Source organism: Dendrobates tinctorius, unplaced genomic scaffold, assembly GCF_039654945.1.
Source record: "Dendrobates tinctorius isolate UK_male_01 unplaced genomic scaffold, ASM3965494v1 ptg000063l, whole genome shotgun sequence".
Classification (NCBI taxonomy): Eukaryota; Metazoa; Chordata; class Amphibia; order Anura; family Dendrobatidae; genus Dendrobates; species Dendrobates tinctorius.
Genome location: NW_027361731.1, coordinates 27,233,530 through 27,255,451, shown reverse-complemented (window position 1 = coordinate 27,255,451; position 21,922 = coordinate 27,233,530). Strand labels below are relative to the sequence as shown.

Sequence of the window (21,922 nt, the reverse complement as noted above, 5' to 3'; positions counted from 1 at the left end):
CAGGGGGAGGAGACTGTAGGACGGGAGACTACAATCTATTACTCCCCGTTATCAGCCATTACTGGGGGAGGAGACTGTAGGACAGGAGACTACAATCTATTACTCCCAGTTATCAGCCATTACTGGGGGAGGAGACTGTAGGACAGGAGACTACAATCTATTACTCCTGCTCTGTCCTGTTCCCAGTTTTGCTCTACATTTTTGTATATGATCTAGATAAGGGAGCTGAAGATAAACTGATCAAATTTGCAGACGTTGGAAAGCTAGGAGGGATAGTTAACACTATAGAAGACAGAGAAAGGATTCAGAAGGGTCTAGATAAGCTTGAATAATGGGCAGCGACTAATAGAATAGTATTTAACAGAGAGAAACGCAAGATTCTACATCTGGGCAAGAAAAACAAAAATTAAGATGGGTATACTAATAGATCATAAACTAAACATAAGTCAACAGTGTGATGCAGCAGCAAAAATGCAAATACATTTCTGGGATGTATTCCAGAAGCATACAGTCTAGATCACGTGAAGTCATTATTTTCCTCTACTCCTCTTTGGTCAGACCTCATCTGGAATATTGTGTCCAGTTTTGGGCGCCACATTTTAAAAAGAGACAACAAACTGGAGCAAGTTCAGAAAAGAGAGACCAGAATGGTGACCGGTCTGCAAACCCTGTCTTATGAGGAAAGGTTGCAGGATTTGGGAATGTTTAGTTTGCAAAAGAGAAGACTGAGAGGAGACTTAATAGCTGTCTACAAATATCTAAAGGGCTGTCACATTGTAGAAGGATCATCTTTATTCTCATTTGCACAAGGAAAGACTAGAAGCAATGGGATGAAACTGAATGGGAGGAGACACAGATTAGATATTAGAAAAAACTTTTTGACAGTTAGAGTGATCAATGAGTGGAACAGGCTGCCACAAGAGAGAGGAGGTGATGATGATTTCTCCTCCTTCGGTGGGATTGGTCACACACAGAGGCTGGACAGACATCTGTCTGAGAGGGTTCAGTGACTCCTTATAGATAGTACAGTCAGTAGTTCCCCCATATACAGAACTATACACAGCCTCCTTATATATAGTACAGTCAGGAGTTCCCCCATATACAGTAGTATACACAGCCTCCATATATAGGGTACAGAGTTCCCCCATATTCAGTGCTATACAGAGCCTCCTTATAGATAGTACAGTCAGGAGTTCCCCCATATACAGAACTATAGACAGCCTCCTCATATATAGTACAGTCAGGCGTTCCCCCATATACAGTACTATACACAGCCTCCTTATATACAGTACAGTCAGGAGTTCCCCCATATACAGTACTATAGACAGCCTCCTCATATATAGTACAGTCAGGCGTTCCCCCATATACAGTACTATACACAGCCTCCATATATATGGTACAGAGTTCCCCCATATTCAGTGCTATACAGAGCCTCCTTATAGATAGTACAGTCAGGAGTTCCCCCATATACAGAACTATAGACAGCCTCCTTATATATAGTACAGTCAGGAGTTCCCCCATATACAGTTTCATACACAGCCTCCTTAAATATAGTAGTCAGGAGTCCCCCATATACAGTACTATAGACAGCCTCCTTATATGTAGTGCAGTCAGGAGTTCCCCCATATACAGTACTATCACAGCCTCCTTATATATGGTAGAGTTCCCCCATATTCAGTACTATAAGAGCCTCCTTATATTTAGTACCCTCAGGAGTTCCCCCATATACAGTACTATACACAGCCTCCTTAAATATAATACAGTCAGGAGTTCCCCCATATACAGTACTATACACAGCCTCCTTAAATATAATACAGTCAGGAGATCCCCCATATACAGTACTATACACAGCCTCCTTATATATGGTAGAGTTCCCTCATATTTAGTACTATACAGAGGTGGTGAGTTCTCCTTCAGTGGGATTGGTCACACACAGAGGCTGGACAGACATCTGTCTGAGAGGCTTCAGTGGCTCATTAGACACCGTGACCTTTGACCTCTCTTCCAACTGTAACATTCTATGTACAGTTGGTATAACCTGGGCATCTCCTGTATATAATTATATATGTACAGCTGGTATAACCTGGGCATCTCCTGTATATAATTATATATGTACAGCTGGTATAACCTGGGCATCTCCTGTATATAATTATATATGTACAGCTGGTATAACCCGGGCATCTCCTGTATATAATTATATATGTACAGCTGGTATAACCTGGGCATCTCCTGTATATAATTATATATGTACAGCCGGTATAACCTGGGCATCTCCTGTATATAATTATATATGTACAGCTGGTATAACCTGGGCATCTCCTGTATATAATTATATATGTACAGCTGGTATAACCTGGGCGTCTCCTGTATATAATTATATATGTACAGCTGGTATAACCTGGGCATCTCCTGTATATAATTATATATGTACAGCTGGTATAACCCGGGCATCTCCTGTATATAATTATATATGTACAGCTGGTATAACCTGGGCATCTCCTGTATATAATTATATATGTACAGCCGGTATAACCTGGGCTTCTCCTGTATATAATTATATATGTACAGCTGGTATAACCTGGGCATCTCCTGTATATAATTATATATGTACAGCTGGTATAACCTGGGCGTCTCCTGTATATAATTATATATGTACAGCTGGTATAACCTGGGCATCTCCTGTATATAATTATATATGTACAGCTGGTATAACCTGGGCTTCTCCTGTATATAATTATACATGTACAGCTGCTATAACCTGGGCATCTCCTGTATATAATTATATATGTACAGCTGGTATAACATGGGCATCTCCTGTATAAAATTATATATGTACAGCTGGTGTAACCTGGGCATCTCCTGTATATAATTATATATGTACAGCTGGTATAACCTGGTTATCTCCTGTATATAATTATACATGTACAGCTGCTATAACCTGGGCATCTCCTGTGTATAATTATACATGTACAGCTGGTATAACCTGTGCATCTCCTGTATATAATTATATATGTACAGCCGGTATAACCTGGGCATCTCCTGCACATAATTATATGTGTACAGCTGGTATAACCTGGGCATCTACTGTATATAATTATATATGTACAGCTGGTATAACCTGGGCATCTCCTGTATATAGTTATATATGTACAGCTGGTATAACCTGGGCATCTCCTGTATATAATTATATATGTACAGCCAGTATAACCTGGGCATCTCCTGTATATAATTATATATGTACAGCTGGTATAACCTGGTCATCTCCTGTATATAATTATACATGTACAGCTGCTATAACCTGGGCATCTCCTGTATATAATTATACATGTACAGCTGGTATAACCTGTGCATCTCCTGTATATAATTATATATGTACAGCTGGTATAACCTGGGCATCTCCTGCACATAATTATATATGTACAGCTGGTATAACCTGGGCATCTCCTGTATATAGTTATATATGTACAGCTGGTATAACCTGGGCATCTCCTGTATATAATTATATATGTACAGCTGGTATAACCTGGGCATCTCCTGTATATAATTATATATGTACAGCTGGTATAACCTGGGCATCTCCTGTATATAGTTATATATGTACAGCTGGTATAACCTGGGCATCTCCTGTATATAATTATATATGTACAGCTGGTGTAACCTGGGCATCTCCTGTATATAATTATATATGTACAGCTGGTATAACCTGGGCATCTCCTGTATATAATTATATATGTACAGCCGGTATAACCTGGGAATATCCTGTATATAATCTAATATATAAAGCTCAAAGTGTGTATGTATGTATGTATGTATGTGTGTGTGTATGTTTGTTTGTATGTCCGGGATAGGCATCCGCACTGTCACAGCTACAGTCACAAAATTTGGCACAGTCACACGTCTGGACCCCGAGAGCGTCCTAAGCTATGTTGTGAGGTGAAATTTTAACCCCGCGCGTTCCAATTCACCAAACAATTTTGCCCCTATCTACATACTGGGGAAACAGTGTGTGCGCGCCAAGCCCCGCCCCTCATTATGATGTCACAATGGTTGACTATGGGATGGAGGATATGTGTGATGGGTATATGGGCACGGGACTATGGGATGGAGGTTATGTATGATGGGTATATGGGCACGGGACTATGGGATGGAGGATATGTATGATGGGTATATGGGCACGGGACTATGGGATGGAGGATATGTATGATGGGTATATGGGCACGGGACTATGGGATGGAGGATATGTATGATGGGTATATGGGCACAGGACTATGGGATGGAGGATATGTATGATGGGTATATGGGCACGGGACTATGGGATGGAGGATATGTATGATGGGTATATGGGCACGGAACTATGGGATGGAGGATGTGTGATGGGTATATGGGCACTGGACTATGGGATGGAGGATATGTATGATGCGTATATGGGCACGGGACTATGGGATGGAGGATATGTATGATGGGTATATGGGCACGGAACTATGGGATGGAGGATATGTATGATGGGTATATGGGCACGGGACTATGGGATGGCGAATATGTATGATGGGTATATGGGCACGGGACTATTGGATGGAGGATATGTATGATGGGTATATGGGCACTGGACTATGGGATGGAGAATATGTATGATGGGTATATGGGCACGGGACTATGGGATGGCGAATATGTATGATGGGTATATGGGCACGGAACTATGGGATGGAGGATATGTATGATGGGTATATGGGCACTGGACTATGGGATGGAGAATATGTATGATGGGTATATGGGCACGGGACTATGGGATGGAGGATATGTATGATGGGTATATGGGCACGGGACTATGGGATGGAGGATATGTATGATGGGTATATGGGCACGGGACTATGGGATGGAGGATATGTATGATGGGTATATGGGCATGGGACTATGGGATGGAGGATATGTATGATGGATATATGGGCACAGGACTATGGGATGGAGGATGTGTATGATGGGTATATGGGCATGGGACTATGGGATGGAGGATATGTATGATGGGTATATGGGCACGGGACTATGGGATGGAGGATTTGTGATGGGTATATGGGCACGGGACTATGGGATGGAGGATATGTATGATGGGTATATGGGCACGGGACTATAGGATGGAGGATATGTATGATGGGTATATGGGCACGGGACTATGGGATGGCGGATATGTATGATGGGTATATGGGCACAGGACTATGGGATGGAGGATATGTATGATGGGTATATGGGCACAGGACTATGGGATGGCGGATATGTATGATGGGTATATGGGCACGGGACTATGGGATGGTGGATATGTATGATGGGTATATGGGCACAGGACTATGGGATGGCGGATATGTATGATGGGTATATGGGCACGGGCCTATGGGATGGAGGATATGTATGATGGGTATATGGGCACAGGACTATGGGATGGAGGATATGTATGATGGGTATATGGGCAAGGGACTATGGGATGGTGGATATGTATGATGGGTATATGGGCACAGGACTATGGGATGGAGGATATGTATGATGGTATATGGGCACAGGACTATGGGATGGAGGATATGTATGATGGGTATATGGGCACGGGACTATGGGATGGAGGATATGTATGATGGGTATATGGGCACGGGACTATGGGATGGAGGATATGTATGATGGGTATATGGGAACAGGACTATGGGATGGAGGATATGTATGATGGGTATATGGGCACGGGACTATGGGATGGAGGATATGTATGATGGGTATATGGGCACGGGACTATGGGATGGAGGATATGTATGATGGGTATATGGGAACAGGACTATGGGATGGAGGATATGTATGATGGGTATATGGGCACGGGACTATGGGATGGAGGATATGTATGATGGGTATATGGGCACGGGACTATGGGATGGAGGATATGTATGATGGTATATGGGCACGGGACTATGGGATGGAGGATATGTATGATGGGTATATGGGTACAGGACTATGGGATGGCGGATATGTATGATGGGTATATGGGCATGGGACTATGGGATGGAGGATGTGTGATGGGTATATGGGCACGGGACTATGGGATGGAGGATATGTATGATGGGTATATGGGCTCAGGACTATGGGATGGAGGATATGTATGATGGGTATATGGGCACGGGACTATGGGATGGAGGATATGTATGATGGGTATATGGGCACAGGACTATGGGATGGAGGATATGTATGATGGGTATATGGGCACTGGACTATGGGATGGAGGATATGTATGATGGGTATATGGGCACTGGACTATGGGATGGAGGATATGTATGATGGGTATATGGGCACAGGACTATGGGATGGAGGATATGTATGATGGGTATATGGGCACTGGACTATGGGATGGAGGATATGTATGATGGGTATATGGGCACAGGACTATGGGATGGAGGATATGTATGATGGGTATATGGGCACAGGACTATGGGATGGAGGATATGTATGATGGGTATATGGGCACTGGACTATGGGATGGAGGATGTATGATGGGTATATGGGCATGGGACTATGGGATGGAGGATATGTATGATGGGTATATGGGCACTGGACTATGGGATGGAGGATGTATGATGGGTATATGGGCATGGGACTATGGGATGGAGGATATGTATGATGGGTATATGTGTACAGGACTATGGGATGGCGGATATGTATGATGGGTATATGGGCATGGGACTATGGGATGGAGGATGTGTGATGGGTATATGGGCACGGGACTATGGGATGGAGGATATGTATGATGGGTATATGGGCATGGGACTATGGGATGGAGGATGTATGATGGGTATATGGGCACAGGACTATGGGATGGAGGATATGTATGATGGGTATATGGGCACTGGACTATGGGATGGAGGATGTATGATGGGTATATGGGCATGGGACTATGGGATGGAGGATATGTATGATGGGTATATGGGTACAGGACTATGGGATGGCGGATATGTATGATGGGTATATGGGCATGGGACTATGGGATGGAGGATGTGTGATGGGTATATGGGCACGGGACTATGGGATGGAGGATATGTATGATGGGTATATGGGCACAGGACTATGGGATGGCGGATATGTATGATGGGTATATGGGCACGGGACTATGGGATGGAGGATGTGTGATGGGTATATGGGCACTGGACTATAGGATGGAGGATATGTATGATGGGTATATGGGAACGGGACTATGGGATGGAGGATGTGTGATGGGTATATGGGCATGGGACTATGGGATGAAGGATATGTATGATGGGTATATGGGCACGGGACTATGGGATGAAGGATATGTATGACGGGTATATGGGCACAGGACTATTGGATGGAGGATATGTATGATGGGTATATGGGCACGGGATTATGGGATGGAGGATATGTATGATGGGTATATGGGCACGGGACTATGGGATGGAGGATATGTATGATGGGTATATGGGCACAGCAGGTATAACCTGGGCATCTCCTGTATATAATTATATATGTACAGCCGGTATAACCTGGGCGTCTCCTGTATATAATTATATATGTACAGCTGGTATAACCCGGGCATCTCCTGCATATAATTATATATGTACAGCACGTATAACCTGGGCATCTCCTGTATATAATTATATATGTACAGCTGGTATAACCTGGGCATCTCCTGCATATAATTATATATGTACAGCCGGTATAACCTGGATATCTCCTGTATATAATTATATATGTACAGCTGGTATAACCTGGGCATCTCCTGTATATAATTATATGTGTACAGCTGGTAGAACCTGGGTATCTCCTGTATATAATTATATATGTACAGCAGGTATAACCTGGGCATCTCCTGTATATAATTATATATGTACAGCCGGTATAACCTGTGCATCTCCTGTATATGATTATATATGTACAGCTGGTATAACCTTGGCGTCTCCTGTATATAATTATATATGTACAGCTGGTATAACCTGGGCATCTCCTGTATATAATTATATATGTACAGCTGGTATAACCTGGGCATCTCCTGTATATAATTATATATGTACAGCTGGTATAACCTGGGCATCTCCTGTATATAATTATATATGTACAGCTGGTATAACCTGGGCATCTCCTGTATATAATTATATATGTACAGCTGGTATAACCTGGGCACCTCCTGTATATAATTATATATGTACAGCTGGTATAACCTGGGCATCTCCTGTATATAATTATATTTGTACAGCTGGTATAACCTGGGCATCTCCTGTATATAATTATATATGTCCAGCTGGTATAACCTGGGCATCTCCTGCATATAATTATATGTGTACAGCTGGTATAATCTGGGCATCTCCTGTATATAATTATATATGTACAGCTGGAATAACCTGGGCATCTCCTGTATATAATTATATATGTACAGCTGGTATAACCTGGGCATCTCCTGCACATAATTATATGTGTACAGCTGGTATAATCTGGGCATCTCCTGTATATAATTATATATGTACAGCTGGAATAACCTGGGCATCTCCTGTATATAATTATATATGTACAGCTGGTATAACCTGGACATCTCCTGTATATAATTATATATGTACAGCCGGTATAACCTGGGCATCTCCTGTTTATAATTATATATGTACAGCCGGTATAACCTGGGCATCTCCTGTATATAATTATATATGTACAGCCGGTATAACCTAGGCATCTCCTGTATATAATTATATATGTACAGCTGGTATAACATGGGCATCTCCTGTATAAAATTATATATGTACAGCTGGTGTAACCTGGGCATCTCCTGTATATAATTATATATGTACAGCTGGTATAACCTGGTCATCTCCTGTATATAATTATACATGTACAGCTGCTATATCCTGGGCATCTCCTGTATATAATTATACATGTACAGCTGGTATAACCTGTGCATCTCCTGTATATAATTATATATGTACAGCCGGTATAACCTGGGCATCTCCTGCACATAATTATATGTGTACAGCTGGTATAACCTGGGCATCTACTGTATATAATTATATATGTACAGCTGGTATAACCTGGGCATCTCCTGTATATAGTTATATATGTACAGCTGGTATAACCTGGGCATCTCCTGTATATAATTATATATGTACAGCCAGTATAACCTGGGCATCTCCTGTATATAATTATATATGTACAGCTGGTATAACCTGGGCATCTCCTGTATATAATTATATATGTACAGCTGGTATAACCTGGTCATCTCCTGTATATAATTATACATGTACAGCTGCTATAACCTGGGCATCTCCTGTATATAATTATACATGTACAGCTGGTATAACCTGTGCATCTCCTGTATATAATTATATATGTACAGCCGGTATAACCTGGGCATCTCCTGCACATAATTATATGTGTACAGCTGGTATAACCTGGGCATCTACTGTATATAATTATATATGTACAGCTGGTATAACCTGGGCATCTCCTGTATATAGTTATATATGTACAGCTGGTATAACCTGGGCATCTCCTGTATATAATTATATATGTACAGCCGGTATAACCTGGGCATCTCCTGTATATAATTATATATGTACAGCTGGTATAACCTGGGCATCTCCTGTATATAATTATATATGTACAGCTGGTATAACCTGGGCATCTACTGTATATAATTATATATGTACAGCTGGTATAACCTGGGCATCTCCTGTATATAATTATATATGTACAGCCAGTATAACCTGGGCATCTCCTGTATATAATTATATATGTACAGCTGGTATAACCTGGGCATCTCCTGTATATAATTATATATGTACAGCTGGTATAACCTGGGCATCTCCTGTATATAATTATATATGTACAGCTGGTATAACCTGGGCATCTCCTGTATATAGTTATATATGTACAGCTGGTATAACCTGGGCATCTCCTGTATATAATTATATATGTACAGCCGGTATAACCTGGGCATCTCCTGTATATAATTATATATGTACAGCTGGTGTAACCTGGGAATATCCTGTATATAATCTAATATATAAAGCTCAAAGTGTGTATGTATGTATGTATGTGTGTGTGTATGTTTGTTTGTATGTCCGGGATAGGCATCCGCACTGTCACAGCTACAGTCACAAAATTTGGCACAGTCACACGTCTGGACCCCGAGAGCGTCCTAAGCTATGTTGTGAGGTGAAATTTTAACCCCGCGCGTTCCAATTCACCAAACAATTTTGCCCCTATCTACATACTGGGGAAACAGTGTGTGCGCGCCAAGCCCCGCCCCTCATTATGATGTCACAATGGTTGACTATGGGATGGAGGATATGTGTGACGGGTATATGGGCACGGGACTATGGGATGGAGGTTATGTATGATGGGTATATGGGCACGGGACTATGGGATGGAGGATATGTATGATGGGTATATGGGCATGGGACTATGGGATGGAGGATGTGTGATGGGTATATGGGCACTGGACTATGGGATGGAGGATATGTATGATGGGTATATGGGCACGGGACTATGGGATGGAGGATATGTATGATGGGTATATGGGCACAGGACTATGGGATGGCGGATATGTATGATGGGTATATGGGCACGGGACTATGGGATGGAGGATGTGTGATGGGTATATGGGCACTGGACTATAGGATGGAGGATATGTATGATGGGTATATGGGCACGGGACTATGGGATGGAGGATGTGTGATGGGTATATGGGCACTGGACTATGGGATGGAGGATATGTATGATGGGTATATGGGCATGGGACTATGGGATGGAGGATATGTATGATGGGTATATGGGCACAGGACTATGGGATGGCGGATATGTATGATGGGTATATGGGCACGGGACTATGGGATGGAGGATGTGTGATGGGTATATGGGCACTGGACTATAGGATGGAGGATATGTATGATGGGTATATGGGCACGGGACTATGGGATGGAGGATGTGTGATGGGTATATGGGCACGGGACTATGAGATGGAGAATATGTATGATGGGTATATGGGTACGGGACTATGGGATGGAGGATATGTATGACGGGTATATGGGCACGGGACTATAGGATGAAGGATATGTATGATGGGTATATGGGCACGGGACTATTGGATGAAGGATATGTATGATGGGTATATGGGCACGGGATTATGGGATGGAGAATATGTATGATGGGTATATGGGCACAGGACTATGGGATGGCGGATATGTATGATGGGTATATGGGCACGGGACTATGGGATGGAGGATATGTATGATGGGTATATGGGCACAGGACTATGGGATGGCGGATATGTATGATGGGTATATGGGCACGGGACTATTGGATGGAGGATATGTATGATGGGTATATGGGCACAGGACTATGGGATGGCGGATATGTATGATGGGTATATGGGCACGGGACTATGGGATGGAGGATGTGTGATGGGTATATGGGCACTGGACTATAGGATGGAGGATATGTATGATGGGTATATGGGCACGGGACTATGGGATGGAGGATGTGTGATGGGTATATGGGCACGGGACTATGAGATGGAGAATATGTATGATGGGTATATGGGTACGGGACTATGGGATGGAGGATATGTATGACGGGTATATGGGCACGGGACTATAGGATGAAGGATATGTATGATGGGTATATGGGCACGGGACTATTGGATGGAGGATATGTATGATGGGTATATGGGCACGGGATTATGGGATGGAGGATATGTATGATGGGTATATGGGCACAGCAGGTATAACCTGGGCATCTCCTGTATATAATTATATATGTCCAGCCGGTATAACCTGGGCATCTCCTGTATATAATTATATATGTACAGCTGGTATAACCTGGGCATCTCCTGTATATAATTATATATGTACAGCTGGTATAACCTGGGCATCTCCTGTATATAATTATATATGTCCAGCCGGTATAACCTGGGCATCTCCTGTATATAATTATATATGTACAGCTGGTATAACCTGGGCATCTTCTGTATATAATTATATATGTACAGCTGGTATAACCTGGGCATCTCCTGTATATAATTATATATGTACAGCTGGTATAACCTGGGCATCTCCTGTATATAATTATACATGTACAGCTGCTATAACCTGGGCATCTCCTGTATATAATTATACATGTACAGCTGGTATAACCTGTGCATCTCCTGTATATAATTATATATGTACAGCTGGTATAACCTGGACATCTGTATATAATTATAAATGTACAGCCAGTATAACCCGGGCACATCATAGTATGTATGATGTGTGTGATGTAGCAGAGTTTTGTTGGGTCGGTGCTGCTGATGATGGAAGTTGCCGCTTGCTCCTCTGATAACACTGACGGTCGCTCTTGCTGATTGGCTGAGGGAGGTGTAATTTTCTGATTCTCTTCTCAGAGAAGGACTCTGTGGAGGACTCTGATCACCGGATGTGGCTGGAGGAATACTCCCATCATTGCTCTGACCTCATGATAATGATACAGATATGTCCCCATTGCTCCCAATCCACAGTACAGTGTAATTACCGGAGCCGCTCATCTACATAGAGAGGGGCAGGGATCTACACTAGGTCTGTGATCTACAAGCGGAAAGTATGTGATACAGATTGTATATCTGTCTGCCTCTGTATCTTTGCCTCTGTGTCTGTATCTTTGCCTCTGTGGCTGTGCCTCTGCGGCTGTATCTTTGCCTCTGCGGCTGTATCTTTGCGTCGGCGGCTGTATCTTTGCCTTGGCCGCTGTGACTGCGCCTCGGTGGCTGTATCTTTGCCTCTGTGCCTGTGCCTCTGCGGCTGTATCTTTGCTTCGGCGGCTGTACCTCTGCGGCTGTATCTTTGCCTCTGCGGCTGTATCTTTGCCTCGGCGGCTGTACCTCTGCAGCTGTATGTTTGCCTCTGCGACTGTATCTTTGCCTCGGCGGCTGTACCTCTGCGGCTGTATCTTTTCCTCTGTGCCTGTGCCTCTGCGGCTGTATCTTTGCCTCGGCGGCTGTACCTCTGCGGCTGTATCTTTGCCTCTGCGGCTGTATCTTTGCCTCTGCGGCTGTATCATTGCCTCTGCGGCTGTATCATTGCCTCGGCGGCTGTACCTCTGCGGCTGTATCTTTGCCTCGGCGGCTGTATCATTGCCTCGGCGGCTGTACCTCTGCAGCTGTATCTTTGCCTCTGTGGCTGTATCTTTGCCTCGGCGGCTGTACCTGTGCGGCTGTATCTTTGCCTCTGCAGCTGTATCTTTGCCTCGGCAGCTGTACCTCTGCGGCTGTATCTTTGCCTCTGCGGCTGTACCTCTGCGGCTGTATCTTTGCCTCTGCGGCTGTATCTTTGCCTCGGCGGCTGTACCTCTGCGGCTGTATGTTTGCCTCTGCGACTGTATCTTTGCCTCGGCGGCTTTACCTCTGCGGCTGTATCTTTGCCTCTGCGGCTGTATCTTTGCCTCGGTGGCTGTACCTCTGCGGCTGTATCTTTGCCTCTGTGCCTGTGCCTCTGCGGCTGTATCTTTGCTTCGGCGGCTGTACCTCTGCAGCTGTATGTTTGCCTCTGCAACTGTATCTTTGCCTCGGCGGCTGTATCTTTGCCTCTGCGGCTGTATCTTTGCCTCGGCGGCTGTACCTCTGCAGCTGTATGTTTGCCTCTGCAACTGTATCTTTGCCTCGGCGGCTTTACCTCTGCGGCTGTATCTTTGCCTCTGTGCCTGTGCCTCTGCGGCTGTATCTTTGCCTTGGCGGCTGTACCTCTGCGGCTGTATCTTTGCCTCTGCGGCTGTATCATTGCCTCGGCGGCTGTACTTCTGCGGCTGTATCTTTGCCTCGGCGGCTGTACCTCTGCGGCTGTATCTTTGCCTCTGCGGCTGTATCTTTGCCTCGGCGGCTGTAGCTTTGCCTCTGTGGCTGTATCTTTGCCTTGGCGGCTGTTCCTCTGCGGCTGTAGCTTTGCCTCTGTGGCTGTATCTTTGCCTCGGCGGCTGTACCTCTGCGGCTGTATCTTTGCCTCGGCGGCTTTACCTCTGCGGCTGTATCTTTGCCTCGGCGGCTGTATCTTTGCCTCGGCGGCTGTACCTCTGCGGCTGTATCTTTGCCTCTGTGCCTGTGCCTCTGCGGCTGTATCTTTGCCTCGGCGGCTGTACCTCTGCGGCTGTATCTTTGCCTCGGCGGCTGTATCTTTGCCTCGGCGGCTGTACCTCTGCGGCTGTAGCTTTGCCTCTGTGGCTGTATCTTTGCCTCGGCGGCTGTCCCTCTGCGGCTGTATCTTTGCCTCTGCGGCTGTATCTTTGCCTCGGCGGCTGTACCTCTGCGGCTGTATTTTTGCCTCTGCGGCTGTAGCTCTACGGCTGTATCTTTGCCTCTGCGACTGTATCTTTGCCTCGGCGGCTTTACCTCTGCGGCTGTATCTTTGCCTCTGCGGCTGTATCTTTGCCTCTGCGGCTGTATCTTTGCCTCTGCGGCTGTACCTCTGCGGCTGTATCTTTGCCTCTGCGGCTGTATCTTTGCCTCGGCGGCTGTACCTCTGCGGCTGTAGCTTTGCCTCTGTGGCTGTATCTTTGCCTCGGCGGCTGTACCTCTGCGGCTGTAGCTTTGCCTCTGTGGCTGTATCTTTGCCTCGGCGGCTGTACCCCTGCGGCTGTATATTTGCCTCTGCGGCTGTATCTTTGCCTCTGCGGCTGTATCTTTGCCTCGGCGGCTGTACCTCTGCAGCTGTATGTTTGCCTCTGCAACTGTATCTTTGCCTCGGTGGCTTTACCTCTGCGGCTGTATCTTTGCCTCTGTGCCTGTGCCTCTGTGGCTGTATCTTTGCCTCGGCGGCTGTACCTCTGCGGCTGTATCTTTGCCTCTGCGGCTGTATCATTGCCTCGGCGGCTGTACCTCTGCGGCTGTATCTTTGCCTCTGCGGCTGTATCTTTGCCTCGGCGGCTGTACCTCTGCGGCTGTATCTTTGCCTCTGCGGCTGTATCTTTGCCTCGGCGGCTGTACCTCTGCGGCTGTAGCTTTGCCTCTGTGGCTGTATCTTTGCCTTGGTGGCTGTACCTCTGCGGCTGTATCTTTGCCTCTGCGGCTGTATCATTGCCTCGGCGGCTGTACCTCTGCGGCTGTATCTTTGCCTTGGCGGCTGTACCTCTGCGGCTGTATCTTTGCCTCGGCGGCTTTACCTCTGCGGCTGTATCTTTGCCTCTGCGGCTGTATCTTTGCCTCGGCGGCTGTACCTCTGTGGCTGTATCTTTGCCTCTGTGCCTGTGCCTCTGCGGCTGTATCTTTGCCTCGGCGGCTGTACCTCTGCGGCTGTATCTTTGCCTCGGCGGCTGTATCTTTGCCTCGGCGGCTGTACCTCTGCGGCTGTAGCTTTGCCTCTGCGGCTGTAGCTTTGCCTTGGCGGCTGTACCTCTGCGGCTGTATCTTTGCCTCTGCGGCTGTATCATTGCCTCGGCGGCTGTCCCTCTGCAGCTGTATCTTTGCCTCTGCGGCTGTATCTTTGCCTCTGCAGCTGTATCTTTGCCTCGGCGGCTGTACCTCTGCGGCTGTATATTTGCCTCTGCGGCTGTATCTTTGCCTTGGCGGCTGTACCTCTGCGGCTGTATCTTTGCCTCTGCGGCTGTATCTTTGCCTCTGCGGCTGTATCTTTGCCTTGGCGGCTGTACCTCTGCGGCTGTATCTTTGCCTCTGCGGCTGTATCTTTGCCTCTGCGGCTGTATCTTTGCCTCGGCGGCTGTACCTCTGCGGCTGTATCTTTGCCTCTGCAGCTGTACCTCTGCGGCTGTATCTTTGCCTCTGCGGCTGTATCTTTGCCTCGGCGGCTGTACCTCTGCGGCTGTTTCTTTGCCTCTGCGGCTGTATCTTTGCCTCGGCGGCTGTACCTCTGCGGCTGTATTTTTGCGGCTGTGCCTTTGCCTCTGTGGCTTTATCTTTGCCTTGGCAGCTGTATCTTTGCCTCTGCAGTTGTACCTTTGCCTCTGCGGCTGTGACTGTGCTTCTGCGGCTGTATCTTTGCCTCTGAGGCTGTATCCTTGCCTCTACATCTGTGACTTTGCCTCTGCAACTGTACCTCTTTATTGGTGACTATACGTTTCTCTTTACCGTATCCACAGATGTATCTCAAAACCACAGGCTGTGAGTCTTTATCCCAGTAGTATAGCTGTACCCCAGCAGTGTGTGGCTGTACCTCAGCAGTATCACTGAACCCCAGCAGTACTCCTGTTCTCCGGAAGTGTGTGGCTGTACCCCAGTAGTATCCTTTGTACCCCTTAGTGTGTGCTTGTACCTCAGCAGTATCGCAGTACCCCGGCAGTGTGTGGCTGTACCCCGGCAGTATCACTGTACTCTGGCAGTGTGTGGCTGTACCCCGGCAGTATCACTGCACCCCAGCAGTGTCGCTGTACTCCAGCAGTACCCCCGGCTGTGTGGCTGTACCCCAGCAATTTCGCTGTTCCCTAGCAGTGTGTGCCTATACCCCAGGAGTATCGCTGTACCCCAGCAGTATTGCTGTACCCCGGCAGTGTGTGGCTGTACCCCAGCAGTATGGCTGTACCCGACCGTATCACAGTACCCCCGTCTGTGTCTCTGCGGTCTCACATTTTCAGGTGTCTGCCCCTTGTCTTGCAGGTCTCTCTCTGTCCGCAGGTGGGCCACTCCGTGGGATGGGGGTCTGCAGCAGAAGAGCCCTGACACTGCTCAGCAGTGTATTTGCAGTGTGCGCTCTGGGACTCCTGGGGGTCGCAGTCAGCACTGATTACTGGCTCTACCTGGAGGAGGGGGTGCTCCTGCCCCAAAACCAGACCACTGAGATCAAGATGTCGCTGCACTCCGGGCTCTGGAGGGTCTGCTTCCTAGCAGGTAGGGGCAACATGGGGGGTCGTGATACGGAGTCGTGCTGCTGTGCATGATGTCACACCCCTGTATGCAGTGACGGCACACCCCTGTATGCAGTGATGTCACGCCCCTCCCTGTATGCAGTGATGACACACCCCTGTATGCAGTGATGTCACGCACCTCCCTGTATGCAGTGATGACACACCCCTGTATGCAGTGATGTCACGCCCCTCCCTGTATGCAATGATGTCACACCCCTGTATGTAATGACGTCACACCCCCTCCCTGTATGCAGTGACGTCACACCCCTGTATACAATGACCTCACACCCCTGTATACAATGACGTCACACCCCTGTATGCAGTGACGTCACACCCCTCCCTGTATGCAGTGACGTCACACCCATCTCTGTATGCAGTGATGTCACACCCCTGTATGCAGTGACATCACGCCCCTCCCTGTATGCAGTGACGTCACGCCCCTCCCTGTATGCAGTGATGTCGCGCCCCTCCCTGTATGCAGTGACGTCACGCCCCTCCCTGTATGCAGTGACGTCACGCCCCTCCCTGTATGCAGTGACGTCACGCCCCTCCCTGTATGCAGTGACGTCACACCCCTCCCTGTATGCAGTGACGGCACACCCCTGTATGCAGTGATGTCACGCCCCTCCCTGTATGCAGTGACGACACACCCCTGTATGCAGTGATGTCACGCCCCTCCCTGTATGCAGTGACGTCACGCCCCTCCCTGTATGCAGTGATGTCACACCCCTCCCTGTATGCAGTGATGTCACCCCCCCGTATAAAATGACGTCACAACCACTCCCTGCATGCAGTGATGTCACACCCCTGTATGTAATGACGTCACGCCCCTCCCTGTATGCAGTGATGTCACACCCCTCCCTGTATGCAGTGATGTCACACCCCTGTATGTAATGACGTCACACCCCTCCCTGTATGCAGTGATGTCACACCCCTGTATGTAATGACGTCACACCCCTCCCTGTATGCAGTGATGTCACACCCCTGTATGTAATGACGTCACACCCCTCCCTGTATGCAGTGATGTCACACCCCTGTATGTAATGACGTCACACCCCTCCCTGTATACAGTGACGTCACACCCATCTCTGTATGCAGTGATGTCACACCCCTGTATGCAGTGACGTCACACCCCTCCCTGTATGCAGTGACGTCACGCCCCTCCCTGTATGCAGTGATGTCACGCCCCTCCCTGTATGCAGTGATGTCGCGCCCCTCCCTGTATGCAGTGACATCACGCCCCTCCCTGTATGCAGTGACGTCATGCCCCTCCCTGTATACAGTGACGTCACGCCCCTCCCTGTATGTAGTGACGTCACGCCCCTCCCTGTATGCAGTGATGACACACCCCTGTATGTAATGACGTCACACCCCTCCCTGTATACAGTGACATCACGCCCCTCCCTGTATGCAGTGACGTCACACCCCTCCCTGTATGCAGTGACGTCACGCCCCTCCCTGTATGCAGTGACGTCACGCCCCTCCCTGTATGCAGTGACGTCACGCCCCTCCCTGTATGCAGTGATGTCACACCCCTGTATGTAATGACGTCACACCCCTCCCTGTATACAGTGACGTCACACCCCTCCCTGTATGCAGTGATGTCACACCCCTGTATGTAATGACATCACGCCCCTCCCTGTATGCAGTGGCGTCACACCCCTGTATGCAGTGATGTCACGCCCCTCCCTGTATGCAGTGATGTCACACCCCTGTATGTAATGACGTCACACCCCTCCCTGTATACAGTGACGTCACACCCCTCCCTGTATACAGTGACGTCACACCCCTCCCTGTATGCAGTGATGTCACACCCCTGTATGTAATGACATCACACCCCTCCCTGTATGCAGTGGCGTCACACCCCTGTATGCAGTGATGTCACGCCCCTCCCTGTATGCAGTGATGTCACGCCCCTCCCTGTAAGCAGTGATGTCACGCCCCTCCCTGTATGCAGTGACGTCACACCCCTCCCTGTATGCAGTGACGTCACACCCCTCCCTGTATGCAGTAATGTCACACCCCTGTATGTAATGACATCACACCCCCTCCCTGTATGCAGTCGCGTCACACCCCTGTATGCAGTGACGTCACACCCCTCCCTGTATGCAGTGACGTCACACCCCTCCCTGTATGCAGTGACGTCACGCCCCTCCCTGTATGCAGTGACATCACGCCCCCCCTGCATGCAGTGACGTCACGCCCCTCCCTGTATGCAGTGACGGCAGTGACGTCACACCCCCCCTGTATACAGTGACGTCACACCCCTCCCTGTATGCAGTGACGTCACACCCCTGTATGCAGTGACGTCATGCCCCACCCTGTATGCAGTGATGTCACGCCCCTCCCTGTATGCAGTGATGTCACACCCCTGTATGTAATGACATCACACCCCTCCCTGTATGCAGTGGCGTCACACCCCTGTATGCAGTGATGTCACGCCCCTCCCTGTATGCAGTGACATCACACCCCTCCCTGTATGCAGTGACGTCATGCCCCTCCCTGTATGCAGTGACATCACACCCCTCCCTGTATGCAGTGATGTCATGCCCCTCCCTGTATGCAGTGACGGCAGTGACGTCACACCCCTCCCTGTATGCAGTGACGTCACACCCCTCCCTGTATTCAGTGACGTCACACCCCTCCCTGTATGCAGTGACGTCACACCCCTGTATGCAGTGACGTCATGCCCCACCCTGTATGCAGTGATGTCACGCCCCTCCCTGTATGCAGTGATGTCACACCCCTCCCTGTATGCAGTGACATCACACCCCTGTATGTAATGACATCACACCCCCTCCCTGTATGCAGTGGCGTCACACCCCTGTATGCAGTGACGTCACACACCTCCCTGTATGCAGTGACGTCACACCCCTGTATGTAATGACATCACACACCCTCCCTGTATGCAGTGACATCACACCCCTGTATGTAATGACATCACACCCCCTCCCTGTATGCAGTGACGGCAGTGACATCACACCCCTCCCTGTATGCAGTGACGTCACACCCCTCCATGTATACAGTGATGTCACAATCCTCCCTGTATGCAGTGACGTCACGCCCCTCCCTGTATGCAGTGACGTCACGCCCCTCCCTGTATGCAGTGACGTCATGCCCCTCCCTGTATGCAGTGACGTCACAACCCCTCCCTGTATGCAGTGACGTCACCCCCTCCCTGTATGCAGTGACGTCACGCCCCTCCCTGTATGCAGTGACGTCACGCCCCTCCCTGTATGCAGTGATGTCACACCCCTGTATGTAATGACATCACACCCCTCCCTGTATGCAGTGGCGTCACACCCCTGTATGCAGTGATGTCACGCCCCTCCCTGTATGCAGTGACATCACACCCCTCCCTGTATGCAGTGACGTCATGCCCCTCCCTGTATGCAGTGATGTCACGCCCCTCCCTGTATGCAGTGACGGCAGTGACGTCACACCCCTCCCTGTATGCAGTGACGTCACACCCCTCCCTGTATTCAGTGACGTCACACCCCTACCTGTATGCAGTGACGTCACACCCCTGTATGCAGTGACGTCATGCCCCACCCTGTATGCAGTGATGTCACACCCCTCCCTGTATGCAGTGATGTCACACCCCTCCCTGTATGCAGTGACATCACACCCCTGTATGTAATGACATCACACCCCCTCCCTGTATGCAGTGGCGTCACACCCCTGTATGCAGTGACGTCACACACCTCCCTGTATGCAGTGACGTCACACCCCTGTATGTAATGACATCACACACCCTCCCTGTATGCAGTGACATCACACCCCTATATGTAATGACATCACACCCCCTCCCTGTATGCAGTGACGGCAGTGACGTCACACCCCTCCCTGTATGCAGTGACGTCACACCCCTCCCTGTATACAGTGATGTCACAATCCTCCCTGTATGCAGTGACGTCACGCCCCTCCCTGTATGCAGTGACGTCACGCCCCTCCCTGTATGCAGTGACGTCACGCCCCTCCCTGTATGCAGTGACGTCACAACCCCTCCCTGTATGCAGTGACGTCACCCCCTCCCTGTATGCAGTGACGTCACGCCCCTCCCTGTATGCAGTGACGTCACGCCCCTCCCTGTATGCAGTGACGTCACGCCCCCCCCTGTATGCAGTGACATCACGCCCTCCCTGTATGCAGTGATGTCACACCCCTGTATGTAATGATGTCACACCCCCTTCCTGTAGGCAGTGGCGTCACACCCCTGTATACAGTGATGTCGCACCCCTCCCTGTATGCAGTGACGTCACACCCCTGCATGCAGTGACGTCACGCCCCTCCCTGTATGCAGTGACATCACGCCCCTCCCTGTATGCAGTGATGTCACTCCTCTCCCTGTATGCAGTGACCTCACGCCCCTCCCTGTATGCAGTGACGTCACGCCCCTCCCTGTATGCAGTGACGTCACGCCCCTCCCTGTATGCAGTGATGTCACAACCCTCCCTGAATGCAGTGACGTCACGCCCTCCCTGTATGCAGTGATGTCACACCCCTGTATGTAATGACATCACACCGCCTCCCTGTAGGCAGTGGCGTCACACCCCTGTATACAGTGATGTCGCACCCCTCCCTGTATGCAGTGATGTCACACCCCTGTATGTAATGACATCACACCCCCTCCCTGTAGGCAGTGGCGTCACACCCCTGTATACAGTGATGTCGCACCCCTCCCTGTATGCAGTGACGTCACACCCCTGCATGCAGTGACGTCACGCCCCTCCCTGTATGCAGTGACGTCACTCCTCTCCCTGTATGCAGTGACGTCACGCCCCTCCCTGTATGCAGTGACGTCACGCCCCTCCCTGTATGCAGTGACGTCACGCCCCTCCCTGTATGCAGTGACGTCACGCCCCTCCCTGTATGCAGTGATGTCACGCCCCTCCCTGTATGCAGTGACGTCACGCCCCTCCCTGTGTGCAGTGACGTCACACCCCTCCCTGTATGCAGTGACCTCGCGTCCCTCCCTGTATTCAGTGACATCACGCCCTCCCTGTATGCAGTGATGTCACACCCCTGTATGTAATGACGTCACACCCCCTCCCTGTAGGCAGTGGCGTCACACCCCTGTATA

At 48.8% G+C, this 21,922-nt stretch overlaps 1 protein-coding gene across 2 annotated transcripts in view; it reads left to right on the top strand.

Annotated features, from left to right (window-relative positions):
* The window catches only part of CACNG5 (calcium voltage-gated channel auxiliary subunit gamma 5), a 92,792-nt gene that overhangs the window by 12,479 nt on the left and 58,391 nt on the right, over nucleotides 1-21,922 (top strand). For both annotated transcript variants that reach the window (XM_073579747.1, XM_073579746.1), the window contains exon 2: nucleotides 16,592-16,822. In XM_073579747.1, the coding sequence (XP_073435848.1) occupies nucleotides 16,627-16,822 (196 nt within the window). In that variant the 5' untranslated portion in view covers nucleotides 16,592-16,626. The remainder of the gene's footprint in view (nucleotides 1-16,591; nucleotides 16,823-21,922) is intronic.